This window comes from Thalassophryne amazonica, chromosome 22 (assembly GCF_902500255.1).
Source record: "Thalassophryne amazonica chromosome 22, fThaAma1.1, whole genome shotgun sequence".
NCBI classification, from domain to species: Eukaryota; Metazoa; Chordata; class Actinopteri; order Batrachoidiformes; family Batrachoididae; genus Thalassophryne; species Thalassophryne amazonica.
The window spans coordinates 27,454,423-27,481,313 of record NC_047124.1 but is presented as its reverse complement, the minus strand read 5'-3'; the positions used below and the strand labels follow the sequence as shown (position 1 = coordinate 27,481,313).

The following is a 26,891-nucleotide window of genomic DNA, read 5'->3' as shown; positions in this document are numbered from 1 at the left end:
TTTTATTGGCCCTCAGCCCTTGTGTGTGATAGTTTGGACGTGTTTCTGAGTGTTGTATCAAATATTTATGTCCTGACACAATTATATTGCATGTAGGACATTTGTTATTTTAGTGCTGTTTGGTGCATATACAGGTAAACCCTGTTAACTCACGCAAGTTGGGGTCTGCAAAATTGACCCACGACTTAGCTGAAAGTGTGAGTTAATAAAGACGACCAAAAAAAGTTAAACTCAGCTTACCTTGCCGTATTCCAATAGTTTCGACCATTTAAAGCGTGATTCCTTCGGAAATGACGGCCACTTGCGTATTTGAAAACTTTCTTGCTTTAACAACCAGTACTTGCTTGTTTGAAAATCTTTGTGGATCTTGCTGGAGACAACGTGGGCAATGATTTGGTTCAGATTGGGCCGGAATTTATACATGCGCCTGCCCCTCCCAAAAATGGTCAAACTTGATGAAAATGTTGACTTTTATACAGTAGTCTAAATTTTCGGAGCCCACATATCGAAGGAGAGTTGAGCCGAAACGCGAGTTAACGGGGTTCACCTGTATTTGCATATTAAAGAACACTTCCTGATGGAGGAGTCTGGGGCCCATCTTAAAAAGACGCCCAAACATTTTGATGTCCAGGCAGTCGTAAAGCCAGAAGGTGGACATAGAAATGCACTCCATGAACTTGTCCATACTTCTACCCATACATGGGGAAAATTTATTGAATTTTCACCAAATTTGAACAGGACATTGCACATGAGTGTTGGGCAACTTTGAATTTTAGCACAAGGACCTCTGAGGACCACCACTTTCCCTACTGGTTGTTGTAGGTTTATTATTTATTTATTTATTTTATTTTAAATCATTTGTTTATTTATTTGTCTGTCTGTCTGCCTGCCTTTTAGCAGGATTATTACATCAAAACTACTGCACGGATTTTGATGAAATTTTTATCACAGATAGATATTAGGCCATGGAAGTCCATTAAATTATGGAGGTGATCGGGATCTGGATTCTGGAAGGATTACATTAAAAAAGGTACTTCACGGATTCTCACCATATTTTCACAACAGATTGATATTACGGCATGGAAGACTCCACTAAATTTTGGATGTGATCCAGATCCGGATTGATGGACGTCATAAATCTCGGATTGCTCTTGTTTTGTCTGTGTTGGTTATACACCTACAATCAGCCACAAAAACCCCATCTGTATTTGGTTTGAATAAATTATGAATCTTCCAGCTTTAAACTTTGAAAGCAGAACTGCCAATATTTTATTTACCCAAATCCCCATGTGGTAACGTGGTTATGTCAGCAACACAGCTGATTGTTTTTATTACCAAATCCAGGATCAGAACACAAAAAGCCGTGCTTCAGTGACCAAAGTGACCAAACCAACGCTCAGTTAGTTGAACTCCGCAATGCTGATAACTCACGACAGCTCCCTCGTCTCCACGCGCTCTATGAGCAGCGCCGGCGTTTCTGCTGCCGCCGCCTCATCGACATCCATAAACTGACTTGTTTTAATGTTTTGTTTACTGTGCAGGCAAGAGGCTCTGCTGGCAGCCATAAGTGAAAAAGACGCCAACATCGCGCTGCTGGAGCTTTCCTCATCCAAAAAGAAGAAAACCCAGGAGGAGGTGGCGGCTCTGAAGAGGGAAAAGGACAGTCTGGTCCAACAGCTCAAACAGCAGGTAGGATTACACACACACACACACACACACACACACACACACACACACACACACACACACACACACACACACACACACACACACACACACACACACACACACACACCAAATAAAGATAGAAGAGAACGTGAGGAAAGGAGGTGAGGGGAGCCAAAAAAAGGCAGTTACAGGGGGCACACGTGCATGCACACACTTCTGCAGGTCTGAGGTGACACTTGAATATGATTTTGTATTTCTTTAAATTTACAGGCTGGCTGCAGATAAACAGAAGCAAACATCAAGCACACTGCCATGGAAACGTGTTTACAGAATTCAAACACATAAACATCTATAAGGCCGCACTCAGCCGAGCCAAAAACAAGCTTATAAACACGACCAAACACCTCGGTGGTTTCACACAGAGCTCTATTCACACACACACACACAGTAAACGTTCATGTGGCTCCACTCTGAACCTGCTGCTGGGACTGCGGTCCGTTTGCTTGTTCTGACTTCGTGTCTGCAGTTTTCTTGCTGCTCTGCATCACTTGTTTTCTTGTGATTCTCTTCCTTTTTCGGAAGTTACAGTGCACATCTTTCTTCTTCTTTCTTTGCCTGTTGTGCTCCTCCTTTCTTATCACATTCTCTTTTTTACACCCATGCACAGCGATGCATTCTGAGGTGTTGTTATTTTTGGTCACTTTTTTTTTCTTCTTGGTGTTTAAACAAAGTAACTCAAAGAAATCTGATCCGATTTTGACCAAACTTGGTGGACTGACTGAGAATCAGCCAAGAACAAAGTGATTTGATTTTGCGAAGAATTGGTTATAAGTCGAGGTCACAGGCCAAGGTCAAATATGGGGCCAAATGCTTTTATATACTGAATATTTAGAATGACTCTTTTGTTGAATTGGTTACAGATCCACCTGTGGATGTTATCAAATGCAAGTACGTATCTTGTGTCATCCCTCCATCTTGATCTGTTCTTTTTGATGTCTTTTATGGCACGTTGGTCCAAAAATTTGCCACTGACAGCACAGAGAGCTGTCTGCTGCTTTGTGGGCGTCGACCAGGGCGTGAGCGGTTTTTGCTTCCCTTTAGGTCTTAATTTTCAGTCCCGTTCTCTCCTGAGTGTGTGTTTTCAATCTGTGTGTGGCTATGCAGTATTTTTTGGCTTGCTCCTTCACAGTGACACCCACACACACTGTCACTGATAACCTGCTTGACAGACGGGCAGATAGATGCAGAAAGAATAAAATAAAATCAGAGGCTGGTTCATCATAATCTGTAGACAGGAGATACTAATTTCCTAGGCTTTCTGGTGAAAATAATCCAGTTAACTGACATGGGCAAGGTTAAAAGTCAGCAAGCAGTTCTGAGGAACTAATGAAGGTGTTTCAGGCATCAGATAGAAATGTGATGTCACGCACCTCCATCACCATGCCCATAACATCGGGAGGACACGGGCCGAGTCTTTTTTTTTTTTTTTTTTTGTAATAGTTTTGGATTACTGGCTTTCTTCTTTATGGAGTGCTCCAAACTTAGATGATGTCACATTTCTCTCTGATGCCTCAAACTCCATAATTTCCTTTAAATATGATCCTGAGGTTCTGCTGGACCTTTAGGACAAAAGTTAATTTGTAGGTCTTAATTTGGGCCTCCTCATGTAAAGTCAGTGTGGTTCTTAGATTTGTGTATGATACATAGATTAGATAGCTGTTGTTGGTATCATGAATCTTTTTTCGATGGTTTCTAAGGAGGAACCTGACGTGAAGATTCAAAATTAGCTCCAGAAGCCTTGGTTTAAATCTTGAGATTCTTTCTGCAAACTCTCCTTTAGGTCGGCTTTTCCCAGCCTCTGGTAGGGTTCATCTTTCTCAGCTGCTTCTTCGGGTGTGTGTGTTGGAGGGGGGGTCGTTCATGATGTTGTTTATTCCATCCAGCCCACAGATATTCTGTAACACACCTGTATGTGTTAAAGAATGTGTTTGTCCTTCAAAGTGTTTCCTGAGGTTTGACCTTTGACTCCCAGCTGCGGCGGAGGCAGACAAAAGGAGACGAGTGTGTGAACGCAAGAGGAGAAGGAGGGGAGCAGTGAAATTTATGAACAGGAGAAGGAAGAGGGGGAAGGTGATAGATACACCGCCGTCTCCTGAAGGAGACACATGTGGTCCACATTTACAGGTGGTCCGTGTGTGTGTGTGCGTGCATGTGTGTGTGTGAGAGACAGACAGACTGTGGCCTCAGCCATTGTCCTCCACCTGCGGGACGAAACCTGGATTTTACATGCGAGTGTTTTAAGACTTGACCTTTTCTTATCACTGGCTTTGGATGGATCCCAGGATTTTAGAGCTATGTTAAAGGAGTCTCCCTTTAATCTATGGCAGAACCATTTGTTTGATCTCATTCATAAAAGCCAGATTTTCTTGTTTTAATAGCACAAAACCACATTTGGTTTAGTGCTTCATTAGTCACTGTCCAATGAATCCGAAATCAGATTCAGATCAGTGATACTGCACGTGCATCCAGGATTGCCGTGATTGGACTTTTGCTGGCATGTTGCATGTAGACAGCAATTTCAACAATTTGAGCAATTTCTGCTCATATTAAAATATTATACTGTATAACGCCTAAATAGATCCTTGTCATGTGATTGGTGGTTTGTATGTCACGTGATATTGATCATTCATCTCATTTGCAATTTTGGTTCTATTTACCGTGCAATTTTGGTTCCATACGTTTTGTACCATTGCACACCTCAACCACCTTTAAAACACAGCGACGGCACTTAGTTTAAAAACAAACTTGGCGCGGTGTGTTTTTATGACAGATGATGATTTGAACAAGCTTGCTGACAGTGCTCATTCTTCTAACACGAAAAGGAGGCATTTGCAGTATTCGCCGGGACGTTTCTAGCTAAAGTAGAAGCTCTGTCGGATGGAAAGCTTGACAAATTTCTGTTGCAATTTTTCACTGGACTGAGGAAAGTAGGCGTTGGTCTGTACATGAACAGTTTTGGATTGGATTAGACTGCTATTTAAAGTTTGTGTTGGACTGTTTGGAATCTCTTTACCTCAAAGGACCAGTGACGCACACCAAAATGTAATTCTCTATCTCTTGTTTAGAAATTAATAAAATATCAAATGACAGGATCTATTTTAGCTGTTAAATAATAATAATGCATATTTTTTTTATTTATATTTTTTCTTTCATGCAATGAAAAGAATATTTCATTCTGTGAAAAATGGAACATTCCGTCTTTCACCTCATGAAATATTCTTTCCATTGTACTCGTAAATTCAACAATATAGCCACGTGGCCTCTGTGTGCGTGCATGCGTGCGTGTGTGTGTGTATGTGTGCATGCGCGTGTACATAAAAAACAGGGAGAGCTGACATTTACCATTTGGTATGCTTTTGTATTTTGGGTCAAGGATTAACACTGCCAGAACAGAATATTGATAGGACTAATATTTATCTGATAAGCTAATTTATATTAGCCAACATTGCTAACTACATTCTGGACTCACATGCCATTCCAGCAGGGGGCGGTAAATCATCTTTATATTAAAAGCGTGAGTGTGTGCATGCTTTTTATTTAGTAAGTTCAGTGTAAGTACATAATATCATTGGAAATTGTAAATGGGCTGCATTTATTTAGCGCTTTTCCATCTGCATCAGAAGCTCAAAACGCTTTATAATTATGCCTCGCATTCACCCATTCACACAGACACACACACTGATGTCAGGGTGCTGCCATGCAAGTCATTCATTACACACCAGGAACGACTTACAGTTGATTGATTGATTGATTTTTATTTGTATACAATGTGAACGTGTTAAATAATTCAGTATAATAAAAATGTATTAAATAAACATGGGTACATAAATATACTGAGTAACACAAAAAGCATAAACGCTGGTTTCCATTGTGGCCCAACAATGGGCCACAATATTTCCAAACTAAATATGCTAAAAATACATGATGACACAAGAAAGTGAAAACACTCATTCCATTGTAGTCCATTTAAAAATCAAAAGGCAAAATAGAATTAATGAAATAATAATAATAATAATAATAATTATTATTATTATTATTATTATTATAAAAATAAACAATTTATAAATACATTAAGACAGCAAATTAACATTAGAAATTACTTAATAAACAAGAAATAAAAGGGTTGAGTTCTTCTAAAAATTGTTGAGGTGTAAGTTCTAAGGTTCTAAAAACATTCTGGCCTCACACACACCATTCCAACTCATTATAGAAACTTAGAGACTATTTTATAAACACTACCCAATCTAGACTCCGTGGATCCCCACACGCAACACGCTAGTTATTTGTATATTATTAGTAATATACTTTGATAATTGCACTGAAATAATGCTGTTGGCCTCCCATTTAACAGTCGTATGTTCATGCCATGAACAATGTGGTGAAATATGTCTATCTTGTTTTGTTCTGTAAAATACCACTTGATATCAGATCATCATCTCTGCTATAAATAATGAGGGTGCTGAGTGTGAAAATGAGAACTGGGCAGTGTAACGCACAAATTGTCTCATTTGTCCATGTTGGTTAACTTTGCTGTTTCCCTCATTCCGTTTTGAATGCAAAGAAATTTTGTTGCTGGTGTTCAATCAAAATGACACAAGTCTTTATCTATGGAGCTAAATCAAGGCCAAAAGTTTTGTAATCTGAAAATAAAAAAGATTGAAAAAATAAATTTTGAAACTGAAAATTAAAGTTTTGTAATCTGAAAATAAAAAAGATTGAAAAAATAAATTTTGAAACTGAAAATTCAATGTTTGTTCTTGAATTTTATAATCATTTAAAAAATATTATTAAAATAAAAATAAGTGTAAGATATATATTTTTTAGTTTAAGTAAATTTTTGATTCAGCTCTGTAATTTTTTTTGATCAAATTTATTTTCATTCATATTTCTTTTTTTCACCTTCAGATCTTTTTTTCCACTTTCAGATCTTATTTTTTCAGTTTCAAACTTTTGGCCCTGTTCTGGCGTGGGAGGGCGTGGCTTCGATTGAGAGGGGCGTGGAGTTGTGAGTGACAGGAGAGCAGTCAGTCCTCACATGATGTTGCTTTCAGGAAACGTGGGTACTTTGATAGATAGTACTTTTTATTTTCAGATTACAAAACTTTTGGCCTTGATTTAGCTCCATATTTATCTGCGTTCTTATTTTTTTGATTGTAGCATTTAGTAGAACATTTCTAAAAGCTGTGTTTGTGTACTTTATGTATTAATTTTCTTTACACACTATAAAGTAAAAAATAAATAAGGTAAAGTCTAATTTAACACTTTGCTGAAGTTTCCTTTTTCAAAAACACCCCTCAGTGCACAACTCGGGTGCTTCATTGTCATTTATAATTTTCTCCCTCTGAACATTGTTACCTTCCTGACAGAGAAAAGGAGGGAAAACTAATCTAATTTTTTATTATAATGGAATATGTCTCATGGAAGCAATGACTCAGCATCTTTTCATTATTGATAATTGTGCAGATATCAACAAGGTTCTCCTTTCAGTGCAGGGAGTGAAAGAAGAAACAATAATCTAATCTTTTCTTCCCCCCAGAGTCTTATCACGATGAAATAATTTTCTGTCAGCCATGACTCAGCAGTTTTTCCTCCTCACTTCACTCCGTGTTCATTTGTTTCCCGTTCGGCCCATTGTCAGCGAGCTACAGCGGAGCCACGGGAGCGACGGATAGAGCGACGGGGTGGAGGGGCGAAATAATGGTGTGATGATTAGATTAAGTTAGAGAGACTTCGCAGAGATACAATTGAGTTGAGGTCAGCATTCCTGACAATTAGGGAAATGGGAAGATGTAAGAAAGACTAGAGAGAAAATTAGGAGAAGAAAAAAGGGGGCAAAAAAGAATGTTAATTCCTTCCTTTGTTCAATAGTATTTGCTCTTTCTTTCACCCTTTCTCTTCCCCCACACTTTAATCAGTTTAATTCAATATTCTTTGCAACCCAAAATCAAAATTTATTAGTCCAGAACAAACAAATTCCACATTGAATGAGTTCGGTCAGTGGCGGCCCCAAGCATTTTTCTCGGTGGGGCTCGGTTAGGCATCAGTATTTTGTGGTGAAAGCAACAGAATTTTTAGGAAAAGCTCCCACATGCAATTTAAAGTAAATTTTAAATGCCTACTAAACGTGTCTTGTTAATTCACATGTACAATAAACAACTGCAACTAGTAATTGACAGTTATTTCACCGCCATAGCATTATGTTCTTCTGACATGAAACAAATGTTTGGAGAAAAAAAAAATTGCAAGCAGAACGAAAAATACAATTAACAACAAGTGAAAGTCAGGATCGATGCTGCTTACATGGAGGTGGTGCTATTCTCTTTTACGCCATCCCCCAATGTTTCAGTTTCTCCAGGTTCTGGTTTCCTGAATGGAGTTGCCTGGCAAGAAACATTTCATTTTTAATCATGTTAACATATAAAAAGTTGGGTCTATGGAACTGTCTTTGGTCCTGGATGACAACCACCTTGGCAGAAAACTGGTTCATTCTCTCCTTGCAAAAGTAACCATCTGTCTGCCGCAGCCATGTGAAATGGGTGTGTCCCCTTGTCCTTTTACAACCACTGAGGTCCTCAAGAGAGAAATAAGTCACATGACCAAAATACCATTGCTGACATTCTCTCTCAGTGCAGTTCACACTCCTCATCTACAACTCTCTATGTGACCATTCAGAGCCATTCCAATGGTACCCAAGGATCCTACAAAGAGACCTAGTACTAAAGACATTCAGTCATCACTGTTGGTCACTGGTTATGTCCATAAAATCCATAATCCAGATCAGATCCTTATCAGACTTTGTCAGGTGATGGTGAGTGCCAGTCTGCACCTCATGTTCAGATATGAGAGTGATTGGGGCACGTTTGATCAATGTTAAATTTAAATGGCCACAAAATCTGTAATCTGGGTCAGATCCAGATCAAACTTTGTCAGTCGATAAAGGATACCATCCTACATAACACTCAATTTTTTTTTTCCTAAATATTTATATTGGATTTTTACACCAATAATACAGAATACAGGTATACAAAATATATTTGCTTTTTTTTTTAAAGAACAGAACAAAACCAACCTTCCACAGTGCCCAGCACAATCAAACCTCAGTAATAAAATATTGAAATAAAAAAAAACAGCTACAGAAGGTACAATCTGAAGAAAGAGGTCTAATCTTAACAAAAGTATTAAGATGTGCAATGTAGGAAGCTTAAAAAAATAATAGCAATAATAATAAAGAAAGAAATATGTTAAAAAAGAAAAGAGACAAAAGAAAAAAATTAAATAAAAAGAGGCGGTCTTCATTGTGCAAAGACAAAAAGAAAAAGTACTGAGATAAAAGGGTCAGTAAGTACTAAGCTAATTATGACCAAATAGTTAAATTTGAGTTAATCCAGATAATATAAAGGGCAATAATATAAGGGTCAAGCATAAAATATGCGACTATACCTGAAATTCTGTTACAGTTACGTGGGTACCTTCTGGGTCTGCAGTGTCCGAGTGTGATCAAAAAAAGGTTGCCAGATCTTAATAAATTTTGAGGTGGATCCACGTAAGGTAAATTTGATTTTTTCGAGTTTGCTGAAATATAAAGAGTTGTTGATCCAAATTTCAAATGATGGACAAGAGGCTGATTTCCAACACAACAATATCCTACGTCTTGCCAACAAAGTAAGGAATGCGACAAGATCAGCTTTGAGTTTTGGTAAGGTGACTCTGCCAGGGACAACCCCAAACAGTGCTGTTAAAGGATCAGGTTGGATGGTCAGCTGGACAACTTCTGACAATGTTGCAAGTCTTCCTCCCATGCCGCTTTGATAGTTAAAATATGAGATTCACGCAAAGAACACAATCTCTCATACAGGCATGATATAAGACCCTTTTGTGGTGGGGGAGGCAGCAGAAGATTCTCAAAATCCTGGGCAGGAGGTTTAGATGGAAACACAGTAGTTTTCTCTTTAACATAGCTTCGAACTTGTAAATAACAAAAAAAGTGGCTTTTTGGGAGATCAAATTTCAAAGAAAGATGTTCAACAGATGCGAAAGTACCCTCAAAATAGAGATCATTGAATGATTTAATACCAAGAGAAAACCAGAAGGAAAATGCAGAATCAATCAGGGAGGGCTGAAATAAAGGGTTTTTTAAAAATAGGGGATTGCAAAGAAAAGAAGTTAAATTTAAAGTAGCGCCGAAACGGAAACCAAACCTTCAAAGTTGTTCCTACGATTTTATTATTAGAGATTTCAGTGGCTGATAACAATTTCGGAGTGTAAACCAGAGCTGAGAAGGATGATCGCACACACGATGAGGTTTGCAAGCTAAGCCACTCTGGGGTATTGTCCAAGTCATTTGACTTAAGCCAGTATGTAAGAATACGGATATTAGAAGTCCAATAGTAAAACATAAAATTTGGTAACGCCATTCCACCAACATTTTTTGGTCTCTGTAGATATGATTTACGGATCCTAGATGGTTTATGATCCCAAATAAAGCTGGTAATAATTTGGTCCAGTTTACTAAAGAAAGAGACAGGGATAAAACAGGGACACATTGGAAGAGAAAAGTTGGAATTGAAGAAACTGGTTTTGAAATGTAGAGAAGCAAATCGTCAGCGTACAGGGAAACCTTTTGTTCAATGCCAAGTTTCGTGACTCCAGTGATATGTGCATTAGAGCTAAGTGAGATGGCCAGTGGTTCTATGGCAATCGCAAAAAGTAATGGAGACATAGGGCAGCCCTGTCTAGTGCCTCTAAAAAGAGGAAAAAATTTTGAGTATATAGAATTTGTTTTGACAAAGGAAAGTGCGGTAGTGTATAAAAGCTTTATCCATGAGACAAACTTATGACCAAATCCGAATCTTTCAAGCACATAGAAAAGGTAACTCCACTCGACCCTGTCAAACGCAGCACTCTCAAATATGAAAGAAATTTTTAGATTTTTTTGACAACGGTATGAATTTTTGAATATTCATTCAATGTTAAAGATAGAGATTTTTCCAAGATTTTGATCTATGACCTTGAAAATTAGTTCTTAGTTAGTTAAATCAGTTCTTGCTGATCAAGATATGAATTTTCAGTAAAAAAATTTCATAACGATATATAAAAATGTGTGTGCTCCAGTCTGTTCACACACACACAATCGGGGCAAAAACATAACCTCCTCCAACTTCTTTGGTGGAGGTAATAATTTTAATAAAACAGTGAACAACCGAGGGTGAAAACAGGTTTTTGAATGACAAATGACAGGTTTCAGATGGCGTGGCTGAAATTCTTGGCGTGCTACAGTCACATCACGTAGAGCCAACAGTCAGAACACTTTGGACACAGCAGCATTTTTGCAGTTACACAAAAACAATGTCAAAAAATATGGACCAACTTTTGGAAAACTACAGGCGGTTGACAGAGAAGACCACCTCCAAATGCACGATTAAAGGGCGCACTACCATTCTGTACATTAGCAACATGTTGTATAATTCCTCTGGTCGCTCGTCACGTTGGTGCAGTAAAGCTCAAGGTCTCGTTCCCCTGACACACACAGCTGTGCAGGATAACACAAACCTGCTGGAGATGCTCTTGTGGATTTCCAGTAACAAACGGTTGAGTGGATGACGAAATAATTTAAACAGCTTGCTGAAGTGTGTTGTGGTGAGGAGCGGAAGAGGCAGAGAGGGAGACAAATAAACACCTGTCCACAGCTGTTTTGTCTGCCGGAGCAGCAGGAATTCAAGGTCCTTACTTAATGTGGTTCCATCATAAACGCTTTGCCATCCGTGTTTGTTTGAAATAATAAACCATCACAAGGAGCAGCGTATACATTACCACCACTGGGGGCGCTCTGTGGCTTTACATGCGCACATGCAGAGATAAAAATCGCGCTCGTTGACATGTCTTTATATGTCAAAGACACAGAAAACCACAGTCTGGTCTCCGTAAGCCGTTACTCCTCGTAGGGCTGAAGGAGCGGCTCAGGGGATTTAGACCGAGCAAGACTGAGAGAATCATGTGGACTCCCCGCCTCGCTTTTTCTCTCTGACTTCTGCTTCCCCCTTTTTTTCCCCAAATGATCCTGAAATACAAATAAAGTCTCTCTCTCTCTCTCTCTCTCTCTCTCTCTCTCTCTCTCTCTCTCTCTCTCTCTAGACTCAGAACCGTATGAAACTGATGGCAAACAACTACGAAGACGACCACCTGAAGGTCGCGTCTCCAAACTCTGAGCAGTCCAACAACCAAAAGCCCTCCCCAGACCAGGTGAGGACCCCCCCCCCCCCCTTTCCCAGTCCCAGTGTCTCCTTATTTCCATTAACAGCTCAAAGTGTTCCGTCTTCCCGTTTGACAGCCAAGTTTCTGTTTCGCCAAACTAACTCACTGCTTTCTCTGAACGCACGCTGCGGCTGGACCAAACCTAACCATAGGACGACGAGGAGGGCATTTGGGCCTAGCCAATCACATGCCTTCTTTCCCTCCCTCGGTCGGCCATTTTGTACAGAAGGGTGAGCGCCCGGTCGCATTTTGATGTCCTCATCATCTGTCGTCTTTCTCACGTTTGCTTCATTTGTGCGTTGGTGATCTGGGTTGCGTGTTTCTCTGATTCATTTCCAGGTTTTCTGGTTACTTCATCTCTTCCTCTCGTGCCATTTTGTTTGTTTGTTTGTTTTTGCCATCTTTTGAACATGCTGTGAAATGTGGAGTATCTTTCATTTGTTCTTTTACAAAAAAATCATCACACCAACAGGACAGATGACATGAGATTTCGTTGCTTCAGTTTTATGTCTATAAAATACCTAAAGCAGTGAAAAATGAGTATCATTTTTTAGAATGAAGCAAATTTATTTTAGTGATGGTTTTGTGGAATTTACAGGATTTACCACTATTTAACACTGTAAAATGACTCCAAATCAATATGATGATTATTTAAAACATTTTGCCTAAATTACAATTAAAGAACTGTTATTATCTCCGTTTTCTTTTTTTAATACACCTGACTCATCAGTGGCAGGTCAAAGGTGGTAAGGACACCCCTTATTTCTTGAAAATTTAACTGTGGGCAAAACGTGGCCCACAGACCCCACATTGGGCAGCACTGGTTTACACAGTGTCAGGTGTCAGCATCTTGCATCTTGAACCTTGTCTTGAATGCCCTGATTAGGAGCCAAATTAACAAAGATGGAGCAGGATTAATTTGGTGAGAGGTTCCAACTGTTGGTTTGGATACATTTTGGTTAATTGCCCTGCTGGTATTTGTACTGAATACTTTTATTAAAAAAATTATATTTATTTATTAGCCTATAAAGTGATCTTGGACCCTCAACTATCTCAATCTCTAACTCTTGGAACCAACATGCTTCCACCAAATTTCAATCTTTTTTTGGAGATATCATGTTGAACAGACAATATAGCAAACGCTAGTCATAACATCTTTGCCAAAAATGGATTTTCAGTATGATTTCCACATGGACTGATCAGTTAGTTGACTAGTATTAAGTGGATCTGCAGAAAGCTCATGTTGGTTTGTCCAGTGCGAGTTCTCATTAGGATGCTAAATTCACCACAGAATACAAATTAATCTATATTTGACCCAGGTTATTAATTCATGGTTGCAGCTGTCTGCTGAGGAATAACTGACTCAGACACACACACACACACTTCTCCTCAGTGTGTAATTCTCCACAGCGCATTACACTGAAACACTGAGCTTTTGTTTTTATATTCTGTAACAAGGTTCTAGGCTTGGTGCGTAAGTGACAATATTCCATTTTAATGGCACATTAATGCTGAATATGTTTGTGCCTCTGCTCATGAGATTGAGTCTTGACTTGTGTCTGTTGGTTTTAGTTCAGTAACACCAGAATGACTCAAAAACCCAGAAATGGATTTTTAGAGCACTTGGGGAAGGGGTGTGGCACGGGCCAAGGAGCACTTTGACATTTTTTAAACGAGGCTGTATTTTTAGATGCATTGACGTTGCAGTTTTAACTCAGAGACAAAGTTTGTTTAATCTGCACATTATTGATTAAGAACACAAACAGTGCTGTGGCTAACTGGTTAATTAACATTACTACACGATAAGAAACGCTTTGAGTAAACTACTTGTCACCACTGAACGGGCGAAAATGTTGTTCGAAGAGTACGGTTACAATCACTGAATGTAAAGAAACATTTTAAGATTCTTATAAAGTTAGCTCCTTACCTTAGCATCTTAGTTGACATCTGGTTCTGCTCTTCACTAAGTAATTACAAGATAATTGCCGGGTGGGGGGCCTTATGGAGCAAGTCAGGTGTTTTGAAGCATTGTTTACGCAACCTCTTCATAAAGACTCTTGCCTTGTCCACACGGAAACGTAACATTCGTCTACGAACTTTTTCTTTGTCGTTTTCAGAAAGTTTTCCATAAACATGCCAACCACTGAAAATGTAGTATATATGCCAGGCCTGTATGTGGTGCTGTAGATGTGGAGCGTGCGCCTTGAACTTCTGGATTACAAGTCGATGAAACTAGAAAATGTTGACTGGCAATTGTATCACCCTAAATACACTGATATAATGGGAGGGTTTCGGGCGCAGTGTGCGAGGTATCCGACAGAGAATGATGTGACATCTTGCAACCGGCGTTAAGTCTGAGGTTAGAGGGGTGGGGCTGTGACATCATCATTTTGCGAAAGTTGTGTATTGGTTGTATATATGAAAACACAAAGGCGGCATTTTGAAATTTATCCACTCTGGAATCCGTTTTCAAGAACTGGTGTTTTCGGACTCTAAAAATGCCGGTTCTACGTGGACAAAAGTCCGACATGATGCAAAACTTTTGCGGATAAACTTGTCTCTGTGTGGACGGACCCTCTGTATCAATGTCAAACGTCACACAAAATGGCGTAAACTTCAGACAAGTTTCAACATTGGGCACGTTTTAATGCTAAATGCAGCCACCAGGGGGCTGGGTCTCAGAACCCTTTTGTATGCGATATCTTGTCAAAGATTTCGTAAATTAAGGTGAACTTTGGAACACAAGGGCATTTTTGTAAGACCTGGCATGTGTTTGCTGTTAGACACATTATACTTCTAATTTCGGCCAACAGGGGCAAAGACTCAGGAATTGAATCTGTTGCAAGGACTTCACAAGGTCTTCAAAGAAACTCATGATGAAACTTGCCAAGTTGCTCCTCCTACTTTCCTCAAGATTGTCTTACCATTTCAGGGATCAAACCAACAACCTTGCCTGTTGGTCCTTTTGGTTTGATCAGGAGAAAGTTCGGTTACTTCCTCTGGTGCCGTTATGTTATGTGCCATATAGCCGTTTTCCTGGTCAAACATACTTGTGTATCTGTTAAGAAAGATTATGGTGGTTACACGATGTAATGTGGCACTCGGTTCTTTAAAAATGCAGCCCGTCCGTCGGTGAGGCTGCAGCTGAATGTGTCTCTTTGGGGTAGTTTCACTGCGCAGTAAGAGTCTGGGAGGCAGGGACAAGCACAGCACACAGTATAATATCATTTTTCCTGTGGGACAGTTTCACAGTACACTATAGGTACCGTGGACTCATTAAATACAGCAAATGTTGAATATTGGAAGCAGTATAATCTTATAAAAACATGTATGTACATTGTGTACTTACACCTTAAGAAAATCAATAAATTTAGTTTCCTACAAAGACTTTCAAAGGTCAAATTTTGGGTCAGTGATTTGTTGCTGTTTCATATTATAGTTGTTGGTGGAAATCGGGTAGAACTCTTTACAACCTACAGGTCTTTCTGCCAAAATGACATACTGAAAAATTATGGTTTATTACTCCTAAACATAAGCTGTCATTTACTTTATATCAACTTTGTTTTAAAGTATCAGGAAAAGGAGTTTAAATATATTGGGGTTCAACAATGATGTTGTAAACACAAAAATATTTTAGTGAACAGATGATTTTATTTCCAGTTATATACACATTTTTCATTATATACAAATCCCTAGGATATTTTACATGAAAATCTGCCTGAAAAGGGGGCGGGCTGATGCACGTGCATGGCCAATATTACATTTGTTGGAAAACCCATTTAAATTAAATATCTGATTTCATCACAAAAAAAAGTGTTGTACTTCTTCAAAACTTCGAGTGGACATCAGACAGAAAACTTTCCAGATAGTTGTTTTGTCCTGTCCTTGTTCGTAGCTTGACTGTGGCCATCCAATCGATGTTAAGGTGCTTTCGCACATTGACAGCATAGAAACCATCACAACAGAATTCCGTTTTAACCTTCACAAAGCTAGGCATTGTTCCAGAACACTTCTCATTTTCTTGTTCAGAAGTCTTTCAAAATAAGGGCACATTTCACCAGCGCACATTTATTTTGGGCGGGCTTTTAATAAACTTTAATAATAAAGAATAAATAAAATTTTTGGTGGGCATTTAACCAAATTTCTTGAAAGAAGGAGGTGGGTTGATGCTCGGCCCAGGGTGCTCGGATGCACGGATACGGTAATTATTTCAAAATTAAAACAAGCCAGATCCTTGGATTAACATCTGTGGTGTTGCTCATTGTCTAAACTACAGAAAGATTTGAAATTATTGAACAAACAGGGGGAAAATGACATTTGGCTCCATTTAGTTCATGCCACAACTAGTTTTTGTAAACACACAAAAACCCCTTCAAAAGAAGTACATATTCAAATAGTTTTCTACACATTGCAAAAGAAAAAGAATCCATCACTTTGCTTTGTTCCTTTACCCAGTCAGCGAGGGACCCGTCATTTGGTGCATGTTTTAAAGCGTACATGATGCTGTCACATCCTGTAGTCGAATCCTGTACTCATCTGCTCTTGAGTTAAAGTGATGGACTTTAAAATTTAAAGCCTTCCTAGAAGTGACATCATCAGAAAGTGAGGAGGCTCCGTTTTATCCTGTAGCCTTTTTTGTGTTTTGTTGGATTTTAGTCGGGATTGCAGTGTCGGAAAATGCCGTGCAGATTTTGTTCCAGGGATGTTGGATTTTATGTTAGTTGGGGGGAAGGTAATCTTTACTTTGATGTCAATATATTGCAGTTTTGTTGAGAAATAGCAACTGTAAAATATCATGGCGCTGACCAACAAGTTGTTGGTCTCACCAGCCACTCACTTTGGTTTTAATATTCTTTATGTTCATCATGAAAATGTTTTTGAAAATGCTTCAGTTTACATCTAAAGGAAAATACGAAATGTCTTCTTTATATCACTATTGTTCCGTCTGTTTCTCATTTGTCCTCTGTTTGATCTGCGGAGCTCCTCTGCGGGTTTGGAAAGACGAGGTATTTTTCTTTTTTGTTAAGCTTTTTGATGGAGTCGTCTAGAATAGAGGGTGTGAGAAGGCAGCTGCTGCACATATGTTGGGTGTGTTTTTAAGGCGGCAGAGCCAGATATTGAGCCAGATATTGATCGTTTGCTTACTGTCAACACACCAGTTTTTAGTCGTTCTAGTTTGGAGTCTGGATTAAAATAGAGAAAACCATCATTTTCTCGTTGCTTCTCTTTTGCTCCCTCACTTGTCCAGATGTTCAGTGGTGTCTCTCGTAATGAACTGTAACCTGTTCGTAGGTAATCGCTGGAAAAATGATGTAACTAGTATTTATAATTCCGATAATGATGCCAGTGTTTGTGCCCCCCAAGTGAGTTTGGCACAGTCTCGAGAAAGACTTAAAATCTTTGTGTATTTGTTTTGTTTGCGGTAATAAAGGTTGGGACTTATAATCAGAAGTGGCAGTTACTTTGATTTATTGTCAACTTTTGTTGCTACCATAATTCTGCTTGAGAAATTAGTGGAAAACTGTCAGATCCCCCCCCCAACCTTTAACTTTTTTGTCCAGATGCTGAAACACAGTTTTTGAAAAATAAATGTTGCCTCTACATGTAGTGTTATAGGCTATTCACATATTAGAAGATGTAAGTTGTGTATATGTAGGCCCTGAGACCCACTGGGACTAAGCTTATCCCCAGACTCCATACTGTGAAGCGGGTATGAGTTTATTACACCCCTTGGACGGGACGCTAATCTGTTGCAGTTTACATCCCCAGCCAAGGCTCACTACTGCTTAGTGGACTGGGGCAATGCAGACTGTCTGGTCCAGGTACACACCTGAAATCAAATCTCGCTGTTGCAGCCCGAACGGTCCCCCTTAAAAATCATTTCGTAGCTCAGCAGGTCGACCGATACCTAAAGGGCAGGTGCTTGAGCACATGTGCCTGCTGCTCACCGCATCCAGGTCTGATATGGAAAGCGTGAGGATGGGAATACCGGTGTAGCAGACCAAATGGCCCACCCCTAAAAATCGGTCCGCCTTTTGCATCTGCGCATACTGTGCATCATTTTGGACCACAGCAGCACATTTAAGACAGAGTCTCACCCAAAGCGATCAAATGGATTAATGGGATTATTAACCATCAGATGACAAAGTAAAACCTCTTAAATCATTCTAAAGTCAGTTTTAAGCAGAAACGAGGCGATAATTGGTGACGCTTTGAAATGACGGAGGCGCAGTGAACACATCAGCTAGCAGCTTGTGTAGCTACGGCGCTCTGATTGCTTCCTCCATCTTTTCTGATGAAATAATGCTGAATTTATGTGGAAATGATTGTTGTACAAAAGCTTCAATGATCTGTCACTGAGACAGATGATGACTGGAGTGCAGTTTGAAGCAGAAACGAGGTGATAATTGGTGAACCACAGCTGATGACGCATGTACAGTGAAGGCAGGGCGGACCAATTTTTAAGGGGGGACCGTTCGGTCTGCAACATGGGTCTATATATTGATAGTCCCACATAACCGCCCTTACTGCAGTATATTCACATTAGTAGTGTTTCAGATCCATCTGTGGATTGATTTTCTTTTTTTCTAACCACAGTTTTGGCAGCTGAGGTTTGCGTTCTGATGTAGAAAAATAAATCAGTCCTCTGCAATCTAAATATTTTCAACACTTGTAATTTTCAATTAACATGGGCCCATTTTATAATTCAGACAGTGCAGCATGGTGGCTTAGTGGTTACCACTCTTGCCTCACAGCAAGAAGGTCATGGGTTCAATTCCCACCTGTGGCCTTTCTGTGTGGAGTTTGCATGTTCTCCCCGTGTTTGCATGGATTTCCTCCAGGTGCTCCAGTTTCCTCCCACATTTACAGACATGCAGGTTAGGTGAATTGGAAACTTTATAATTGCCCATGTCTCCCTTGCCCTGATCTCAATGGGACTAACCTGGTTAAAAAAAAAAAAAAGACTGGTCTTTTTAAACAAGTAAATATCTAAAAACATGTTAAATTATTAGTTTACAAATGTACTTTTACTTGAATGCTGAACAATCAGTTTTAAGTATTGGCAAACAATTTGTAGTGATTTATTTATTTAGTTATTTATTTATTAGAAAAACATGTTCAGGCGTTAGTGTGTGCAGGGGTATTGTTGTCAGTCCTGTGCGTTCAGACATCTCGAAGATTTTTCATCCGATTTGAACATAACTTGCTAAACCTATTGAGGATCAGCCAATCACAAAGTCATTTAGTTTTTAGAAAAACCGGGTAAAGCCAAGGTCAAAATTTGAGCCTGATGCTTACAGTATGGTTATCAAGTCAAGTCTGGGAACATGCGCTGGTTTCTCACATCACTGCATCCACCACACTGCAGAAACACCTTGGGTGCTGGATGTCAACCACCCAGGCAGACAATCTGTCCACCCCTACGTCTCAAAACTAGGAGGGAGGAAAAACCATAGTCACACAGGTCTATAAATCACATTTATTTTTGAAACCTGGTGATATTGCTTCATCCCACAAGAAGCAAAATGAATTTAATTGGCACATTATATATAATGGAAACACTGCATCATCAAGCAGGCGTTAATGGGCTAACACTTTTTTTTTTGTACCTGGAACAAAGAACCCAAGAGTAAACTGCTTCTTGTGACCACTAAACAGATGAAAACATCCATTCAGAGGTTCTGTTCATCAGTAAACGTGTATATTTACCTCACTAGATGTTTTAAACTAGCTGTATAGTTTTAAAACACAAAACCTAGCCTTTCCCTTAGCCTAATTGTCCTAAACATTGCTGTTCTGGCTGGCCCACATACCCCAAACAAGTGACTTGCAGAGTAGTGTGAAGGTTATAGTTCCGGTTTTTATTCAAGAGCTTGGTCTTTCACATTGAGAGCATGATTTATTAATTTTACTCATTTTGTAAGACCTAATATGTCCTCATCATTCAGATCATCTTCTTTACAGCAGTTGGCATCCATCTTAATGGTGCATTACCACCACTTTCTGTTCAGGGAGTCAACAGGAGCAGCTTTTCACGCATGTAGATTTTCCATCTTGTGGCCATAGAAGATAATGCAATATTTTTTCATACATGTCGCTTTGAAATATAAAATGCAGGACCAGCAAAACTTTTTTTTAACCCTAAATTATAATCCAGAAAATACAAGAATTCAATACTAGACTGATTAAAAATTTATGTTCTCTGTGAAAAGTTGAACCCCACAAAAACCAAATAAGACCTAGGTTGAAAAATTCAGCAGTTCCCCTTTAAAGCCTTTTTGTTAAACAACAATTATTACATTACAAATGCTTACATTTTGCTCAAATTTTGAAATGTTACAATTAGAATATTGTTGTTGTTGTTGTATTATTGTTTAAAAGTAAGTCCCCTCGGCTGCTCCCTTGTTTTTCACTCCGGATCATCACAGCAGATCTGAGGTGGGTCTGCAGGTTGATTTGGCACAAGTTTTACACCAGATGCCCTTCCTGACACAACTCTACATTACATGGAGAAATGGGGAGGGGTGTGGCTCAATATTTTTAATAAACTCCCTTACTACACATCATGGCAAAAATGTACAATATAGAAAAATTTGTCTTGATTAAATGCACAAAGATAAAAAGTAGAAACCTGAGATGACAATAAGTGGCTCAGAGAAGGAATATGAATGAATGAAAGGACGCTGCCATCAGAGATGCTCTGTATGCTGAACACAGAGCCTAGGCTGCAGACAAACGCCACTGGGATTAAGTGCACTTGACACACACACACACACACACACACACACACACACACACACACACACACACACACACACACACACACACACACACACACACTTGTAGGCCTCTTAACATGCTTCCTCTCAACTTAAATCTTCCTGTTCCCTAAGGACAAGTGTGGGTCTGTATATCTATTGTGGGCGGCCCAGTCATCCCAGACTGTGTGTCGGATCTGTTTTGCTCGTCTGAGCGTAATTGCCACACACAGAGTGGACCGTTAGACCGGGATGATGTGCACAGATGTCTGCCAAAGCCAATAGTCCTCTTGTCTCGTTACGGTACAGTGACAGAATTAAGGTCACCACCCCCACAAAAACATACTTAGTTGCACTGGACCTGGGGTCCTATTCTCCCTATGTAGATTACAGTGTTATGTGGATAAAACCGTTGATGATTTGGTGTGATACCTCATTCCTCAGGTCTATGAAACAGTTGCTGGATTGGTTGTGACACCAACATAACCGTAAAGTCAAGCCTACTTAGGAGCAGGTTTATTCAATGCAAGTGTCAGGAAATTCGCCCAAATGTTAGCAAAACCATTTTCGTCCATTGTTCACTCACTTGCTCATCTTCAACCGCTTGTCCAGGATCAGGTCACGGGGGCAACAGCTCCAGCAGACCCTAAACTTCCCTTTCCCAGGCCACATTAACCACCTCTACCTGGGGGATCCCAAGGCGTTCCCAGGCCAGTTTAGAGAATATTGCATCCTTGTTACAGTCCTTTAGCGCTGTAATATTTTAATGCTTAACGAACGAGGCTAAGAGATGTATTTTCTCTTTAGCCACAACTAGTTTCCTTGAGCCACACGATAGCAGCCAAGTTCATAAACCAAAGGTTGCTTCAAAGGCATCTGACTATGTAGTTACCACAGTAATTGCACTTTGGTGTGTAATTTCTGTGAACTAGAGTGATTTATTACTGTTAGAGGTGCCACCTCCATCAGGAGGGGAACATTTTATCTGTATTATAATACAATTATTTTTACATTCCTAGACTGTGGAAAAACCTGGTCATGTATCCTGTAAAATGCAGTGAGAGTACACATTGACAGATAAGTAGACGAGTCCGCCCCCTACAGTTTGTCAACACAATACGTCATCAACAATAATTCCTATCACGAAAAGGGAACAAGAATGAGGACAATCTCATTAAATTTAGATTAACTTTGATGGCACCAGGTTTCGTTTACGTACTGTAATATCCCATAGATGTGCATGTCACATGCTGGGTGGTTAGTGAATGATGGATTAGGAGTAGGTGTGGCTGTCAGTGACACAGATAGACAGACAGTTTTTCCATAGAAATGGACTAAATCAGATGAATAAAGGGCTATTTTGTGATCAACAGCAGTTTCCCTCGAAAACTTAAATAATAAGTCAGCTCAGCACAACAACACATCGAGGATTTAGTATGAATGCATCCAAAGCAGACACTTCTTCGTTCTTGCGACGTACAGTATACTCGGGTTCATAGGTTTTTGGACAGTGACACAATATATACAGTATATTGTATCTCCAGTTCTACAACTTCATGGTTGGGTGAAAGAAAGAAGGATCTTCTTATAAAAGATGTGAGGTTTCAGCTACAGTTTGCCAGAAGGCACATAGGAGACTCAAGCCCAGATTTCAGTTGCTTTCTTGTAAGAAAATTCCTTGTGTTCCACTCCACCAATAAGCTGTGCCCAGCTTTGTCAGACCTGTCAAAGGACATGTCTGCCTGTCTCTTCATTTGGCCTACTCCTCTCAGGTCCTTTTGGTGATACCTGCCAGTTTCGATATGTTAGTAAAGACTGCCCCTGAAATTTACTCTTGAAGAATTAATTTTGGTCAAAGAATTTGATTTTCAACCGGATATGGGCCAAATGCGGCACACACATTGGTGGATTCCAGAATTGCCCTGGAAAGGTCAGTCAGAGGTCAATCATTTGGGGGAAGGTCAAGGTCATTGGGTTTAAATGTCAGATTTCCTTGGCACTTTATGTCTTCACGCCCACGGGTACTGTTAGCTAGTATAGAAGAATAGACTATGAGTAATTCCGCCACAACACATCACAGGAGCTGTAGCAGTGGGATTCGTCCATCTGTCTGTTGGACATTGTCATTTGGTCACAAAACCTTGTTAATGCGACTCCTCCCACATAGATACAGATACAAATTTGACCTGGTTAAGTATAGTTAAGGGGTATTGTGTAGTTTGGCTCCTCATATTTTCAAATCAATTCTATTTATTTGTATAGCACAAACTCACAGCGCAGGTTGTCTCAAGGTGCTTCACAAGAGCAGGGTCCCAAAGAACGGACCCAATTAAGCTGGGCAACCAGCCATTCTGGCAACTACAATAATGTAAAACATCAACAAAAAGCAATACGCAATAGAAGAGGTTTGTCACAACTAACAGCAATGAAAGCAAAATTAATAAAACAAAACAATACAATTAAATAAGATCAATTCAAACATTTTGAGCTTATTTCAATAGCTGGAAATAGTTGTTTGTATTTTGAGACTTGACTGGTTGGTTTAGAATAAATGGACTGTACATCACTTTATGTTTGTTTTAATTCCTTCACTTTTCACATAAATTCATGTGTTATCCATCCATCCATTTTCTTCCGCTTTATCCGGAGTCGGGTCGCGGGGGCAGCAGCTCAAGCAAAGCCGCCCAGACCTCCCGATCCACACACACCTCCTCCAGCTCCTCCGGGGGAACCCCAAGGCGTTCCCAAGCCAGCCGAGAGATGTAGTCCCTCCAGCGTGCCCTGGGTCTTCCCCGGGGCCTCCTCCCAGTGGGACGTGCCCGGAACACCTCTCCAGCGAGGCGTCCAGGGGGCATCCGGAAAACATGCCCGAGCCACCTCAACTGACTCCTTTCGACGTGGAGGAGCAGCGGCTCAACTCCGAGCTCCTCCCGAGTGACCGAGCTCCTCACCCTATCTGTAAGGGAGCGCCCAGCCACCCTGCGGAGGAAACTCATCTCGGCCGCTTGTACTCGCGATCTCGTTCTTTCGGTCATGAGCCAAATCTCATGACCATAGGTGAGGATCGGAACGTAGATCGATCGGTAAATCGAGAGCTTTGCCCCCCTACTCAGCTCTCTCTTCACCACGACGGTCCGATACAGCGACCGCATCACTGCAGATGCTGCACCGATCCATCTATCGATCTCACGCTCCATCCGTCCCTCACTCGTGAACAAGACCCCGAGATACTTAAACTCCTTCATTTGAGGCAAGGACACTCCACCGACCTGAAGAGGGCAAAGCACCTTTTTCCGGTCGAGAACCATGGCCTCGGATGTGGAGGTGCTGATTTTCATCCCGGATGCTTCACACTCGGCTGCAAACTGCCCCAGTGCACGCTGAAGGTCCTGATTTGACGAAGCCAACAGAACCACATCGTCCGCAAACAGCAGAGACGAGATTCTATGGTTCCCAAACCAGACCCCCTCTACACCCTGGCTGCACCTAGAAATTCTGTCCATAAAAATAATGAACAGAACCGGTGACAAAGGACAGCCCTGGCGGAGGCCAACGTGCACTGGAAACAGGTTTGACTTACTACCGGCAATGCGAACCAAGCTCCTACTGCGGCCGTACAGGGACCGGCTAGCCCTTAGCAAAGGACCCCGGACCCCGTACTCCCGGAGCACTCCCCACAGGGTGCGCCGAGGGACACGGTCAAATGCCTTCTCCAGATCCAGAAAACACATGTGGACTGGTTGGGCAAACTCCCATGAACCCTCGAGCACCCGATGGAGCGTGTAGAGCTGGTCCAGTGTGCCGCGACCAGGACGAAAACCACACTGCTCCTCCTGAATCCGAGGTTCGACCATCGATCGAATTCTCCTCTCCAGTACTCTGGAATAGACCTTACCGGGGAGGCTGTGTTATTTATTTATTTATTTTTAAATTTGCAAAAATCTCAAGCTTTTTTCACATTGTCATTATGGGGTGTTGTGAGTAGAATTTTGAGGGGAAAAAATGAATTTACTCCATTTGGGAATAAGGCTGTAACATAACAAAATGTGGAAAAAGTGATGCTGTGTGAATACTTTCTGGACGTACTGTATTTCTCTTGTCCTCCCCTGTTGTTGCATGTTGAAATCTGTCCAACTCTCATTTCACTTATAATTTATGTTTTTGGCACCACATGCGTTTCTTATTTCCCAAAACAAACAGCATTAACTGTGCGTCATTCTCTGTGTGTGTGTTTTTGTTTGTCTTGCAAAATCCCTAAAACCTTATCATCCGTATCGTCCTCTCCTCCGCTTTGACCTCTGACCTTTCTCCTTCTCTTTCCCTCCTCCAGATTCTCCGTCCTCTCCTGGATCTCAATCAGAACCGCAGCAAGCTGAAGCTGTACATCAGTCACCTGACCTCACTGTGTCAGGAGCGAGACCCTGTCATACTGCAGGACTTTGCCCCGCCCCCTGCCTATCACCGCACTGACTCCGCCTCCTGGCACACGCAGCTGCACAGCATGACGCAGGAACAGGTGAGGAGAAGCGCTCGTGCAGAAAGTCTAGAATCTGTGTTTGAAAAACCCAAATAACCCACAGGAGTGTGTTTATTGTGCGTATGTACTCGTGTGCAGATGTCAGGTCACGTCAGTTGGCCTGGCGAGTTTTTTTTTTTTTTTTGCTTCCCTTTTGACATAATTGAAATGATTTGCATCGGTGGGTCACCTGACGACAAGCGCTTGGCTGCAGAGCAGAAACTGTAAATGCTGCTTCCAGCCGTTGGCAGTGAAAGGAGGGTTTGTTCACATGCTGTGAGAAGAATATTTATTTCACCGTCAAAAGAGATGTCATCTAAGAGACGGGCGAGACGAGGAAAAGCAAGTCTGACCTTGCTGAGATGTAGCCCCTGTTCTCATAGCAACAAGCTGTGTGTTTTAGATATTGAATGCAAACTGTGTAATTGAATTTAAAAGTTTCTGTACATTTGGCCGCATGTAGCCTCTCTGTCCATATTGAAAACATATCAGGCCATATATATTGAAAACCAGTAACTCTACACGTGCACACGCACACACTGGCAGTGTGACAGAGCGTGCGGTTAGGTGCAGCACACTACAGTCCTCATAACCGTACCTCTGCACGTCTCTTTGGGGGGACTGCTGCTGCAGACAAGCAGCGGTGGCCTCGGTGGCCAGCAGATCGAGGCTTTGGAAAACTGACAAGCTCATTTCGAAATCCACGTGACTTCAAAACCGCACGTACTGCACGGCGAGGCAGAGGGAGACTGAAGAAGTGTCTGCTTCGGCTACGTTCGTACAGAAATTTTCCTGCAGGGTTGTGTGGATTTGTGACCACAAAAGTGAATTTCAGTCCGCAAAACGCTCTCTCTCTCACAGATTCCATTCATTCCATACCTCACGTGGCCCTCTTTTTTTTATGGCTAATCCCTTTCCGCTGTGTTGTGTAGTGGTCTGACCGTGTTGTAGGAGTTTCATAATGTAACCACGGGTAAGCAATCAGAAAATAACTTTACTTCTTTGATTTAGTAAATTTCTTTCATCAGCGCAGCATCCGTTAGCCATCCCGCAGATGGCAGGGTGATCGGACGTTACGTATGCAAAGCAAAGTTGCTTTTATGATGGATTTAGTGCATCAGAGTTAAACAAATATTACTCAGGTTGTTAATGCAATATCATTTACTATTTGTGAGTGGTTATGTTAACAAACTGGAGGGATGGACTTATCTACCTCCCTACCTACGGCTTGGTATGAATCACAGTTTCATGGCTGAAGAATATGACACTTAAGATTAAGATGTACTGAAAAGTATAATTTAATAAGGAAGAACTTTAGATACAGAGAAACTAAATGGAAGGTGACAGCACTCTGTTATTCTTCATCATTCAAAAAATAATTTAAGCTTTTCTCAACAAAAATTTACTTTAAAGTAATGCTAATTACGTGGGCTGCTGTGAAGGCCGATTTGACAAGAGTGAGTGCTTTTGACAATCAAATTAAGCTGACGTTATAATGAGGTGTGAAAGCTATTTTATTCCACTGAATGAAAAAAAAACTGCTCATCTCTGGAACAAGATCTCAAAAAGGCAACTATGTTTTCCAAACTTGTGTTTTCCAGTTTGTCACAACTTGCTTTATACATCAATTAAGTGAG

The 26,891-nt window shown here is 40.6% G+C and overlaps 1 protein-coding gene across 7 annotated transcripts in view; it reads left to right on the top strand.

The window, feature by feature from the left end:
• The window catches only part of LOC117504381 (ELKS/Rab6-interacting/CAST family member 1-like), a 203,519-nt gene that overhangs the window by 148,978 nt on the left and 27,650 nt on the right, over positions 1-26,891 (top strand). For 6 of the 7 annotated variants that reach the window (XR_004558776.1, XR_004558777.1, XR_004558779.1 and 3 more), the window contains 3 exons: positions 1,542-1,689; positions 11,860-11,967; positions 25,069-25,254. Coding sequence is in view for 1 of the 7 variants with exons in the window: in XM_034163850.1 (XP_034019741.1) it covers positions 1,542-1,689; positions 11,860-11,967; positions 25,069-25,254 (442 nt within the window). In the remaining 6 variants the exon portion in view is untranslated. Of the gene's footprint in view, positions 1-1,541; positions 1,690-11,859; positions 11,968-12,131; positions 12,210-25,068; positions 25,255-26,891 lie in introns of those variants that run through there. The other variant, XR_004558781.1, reaches the window with a different exon arrangement.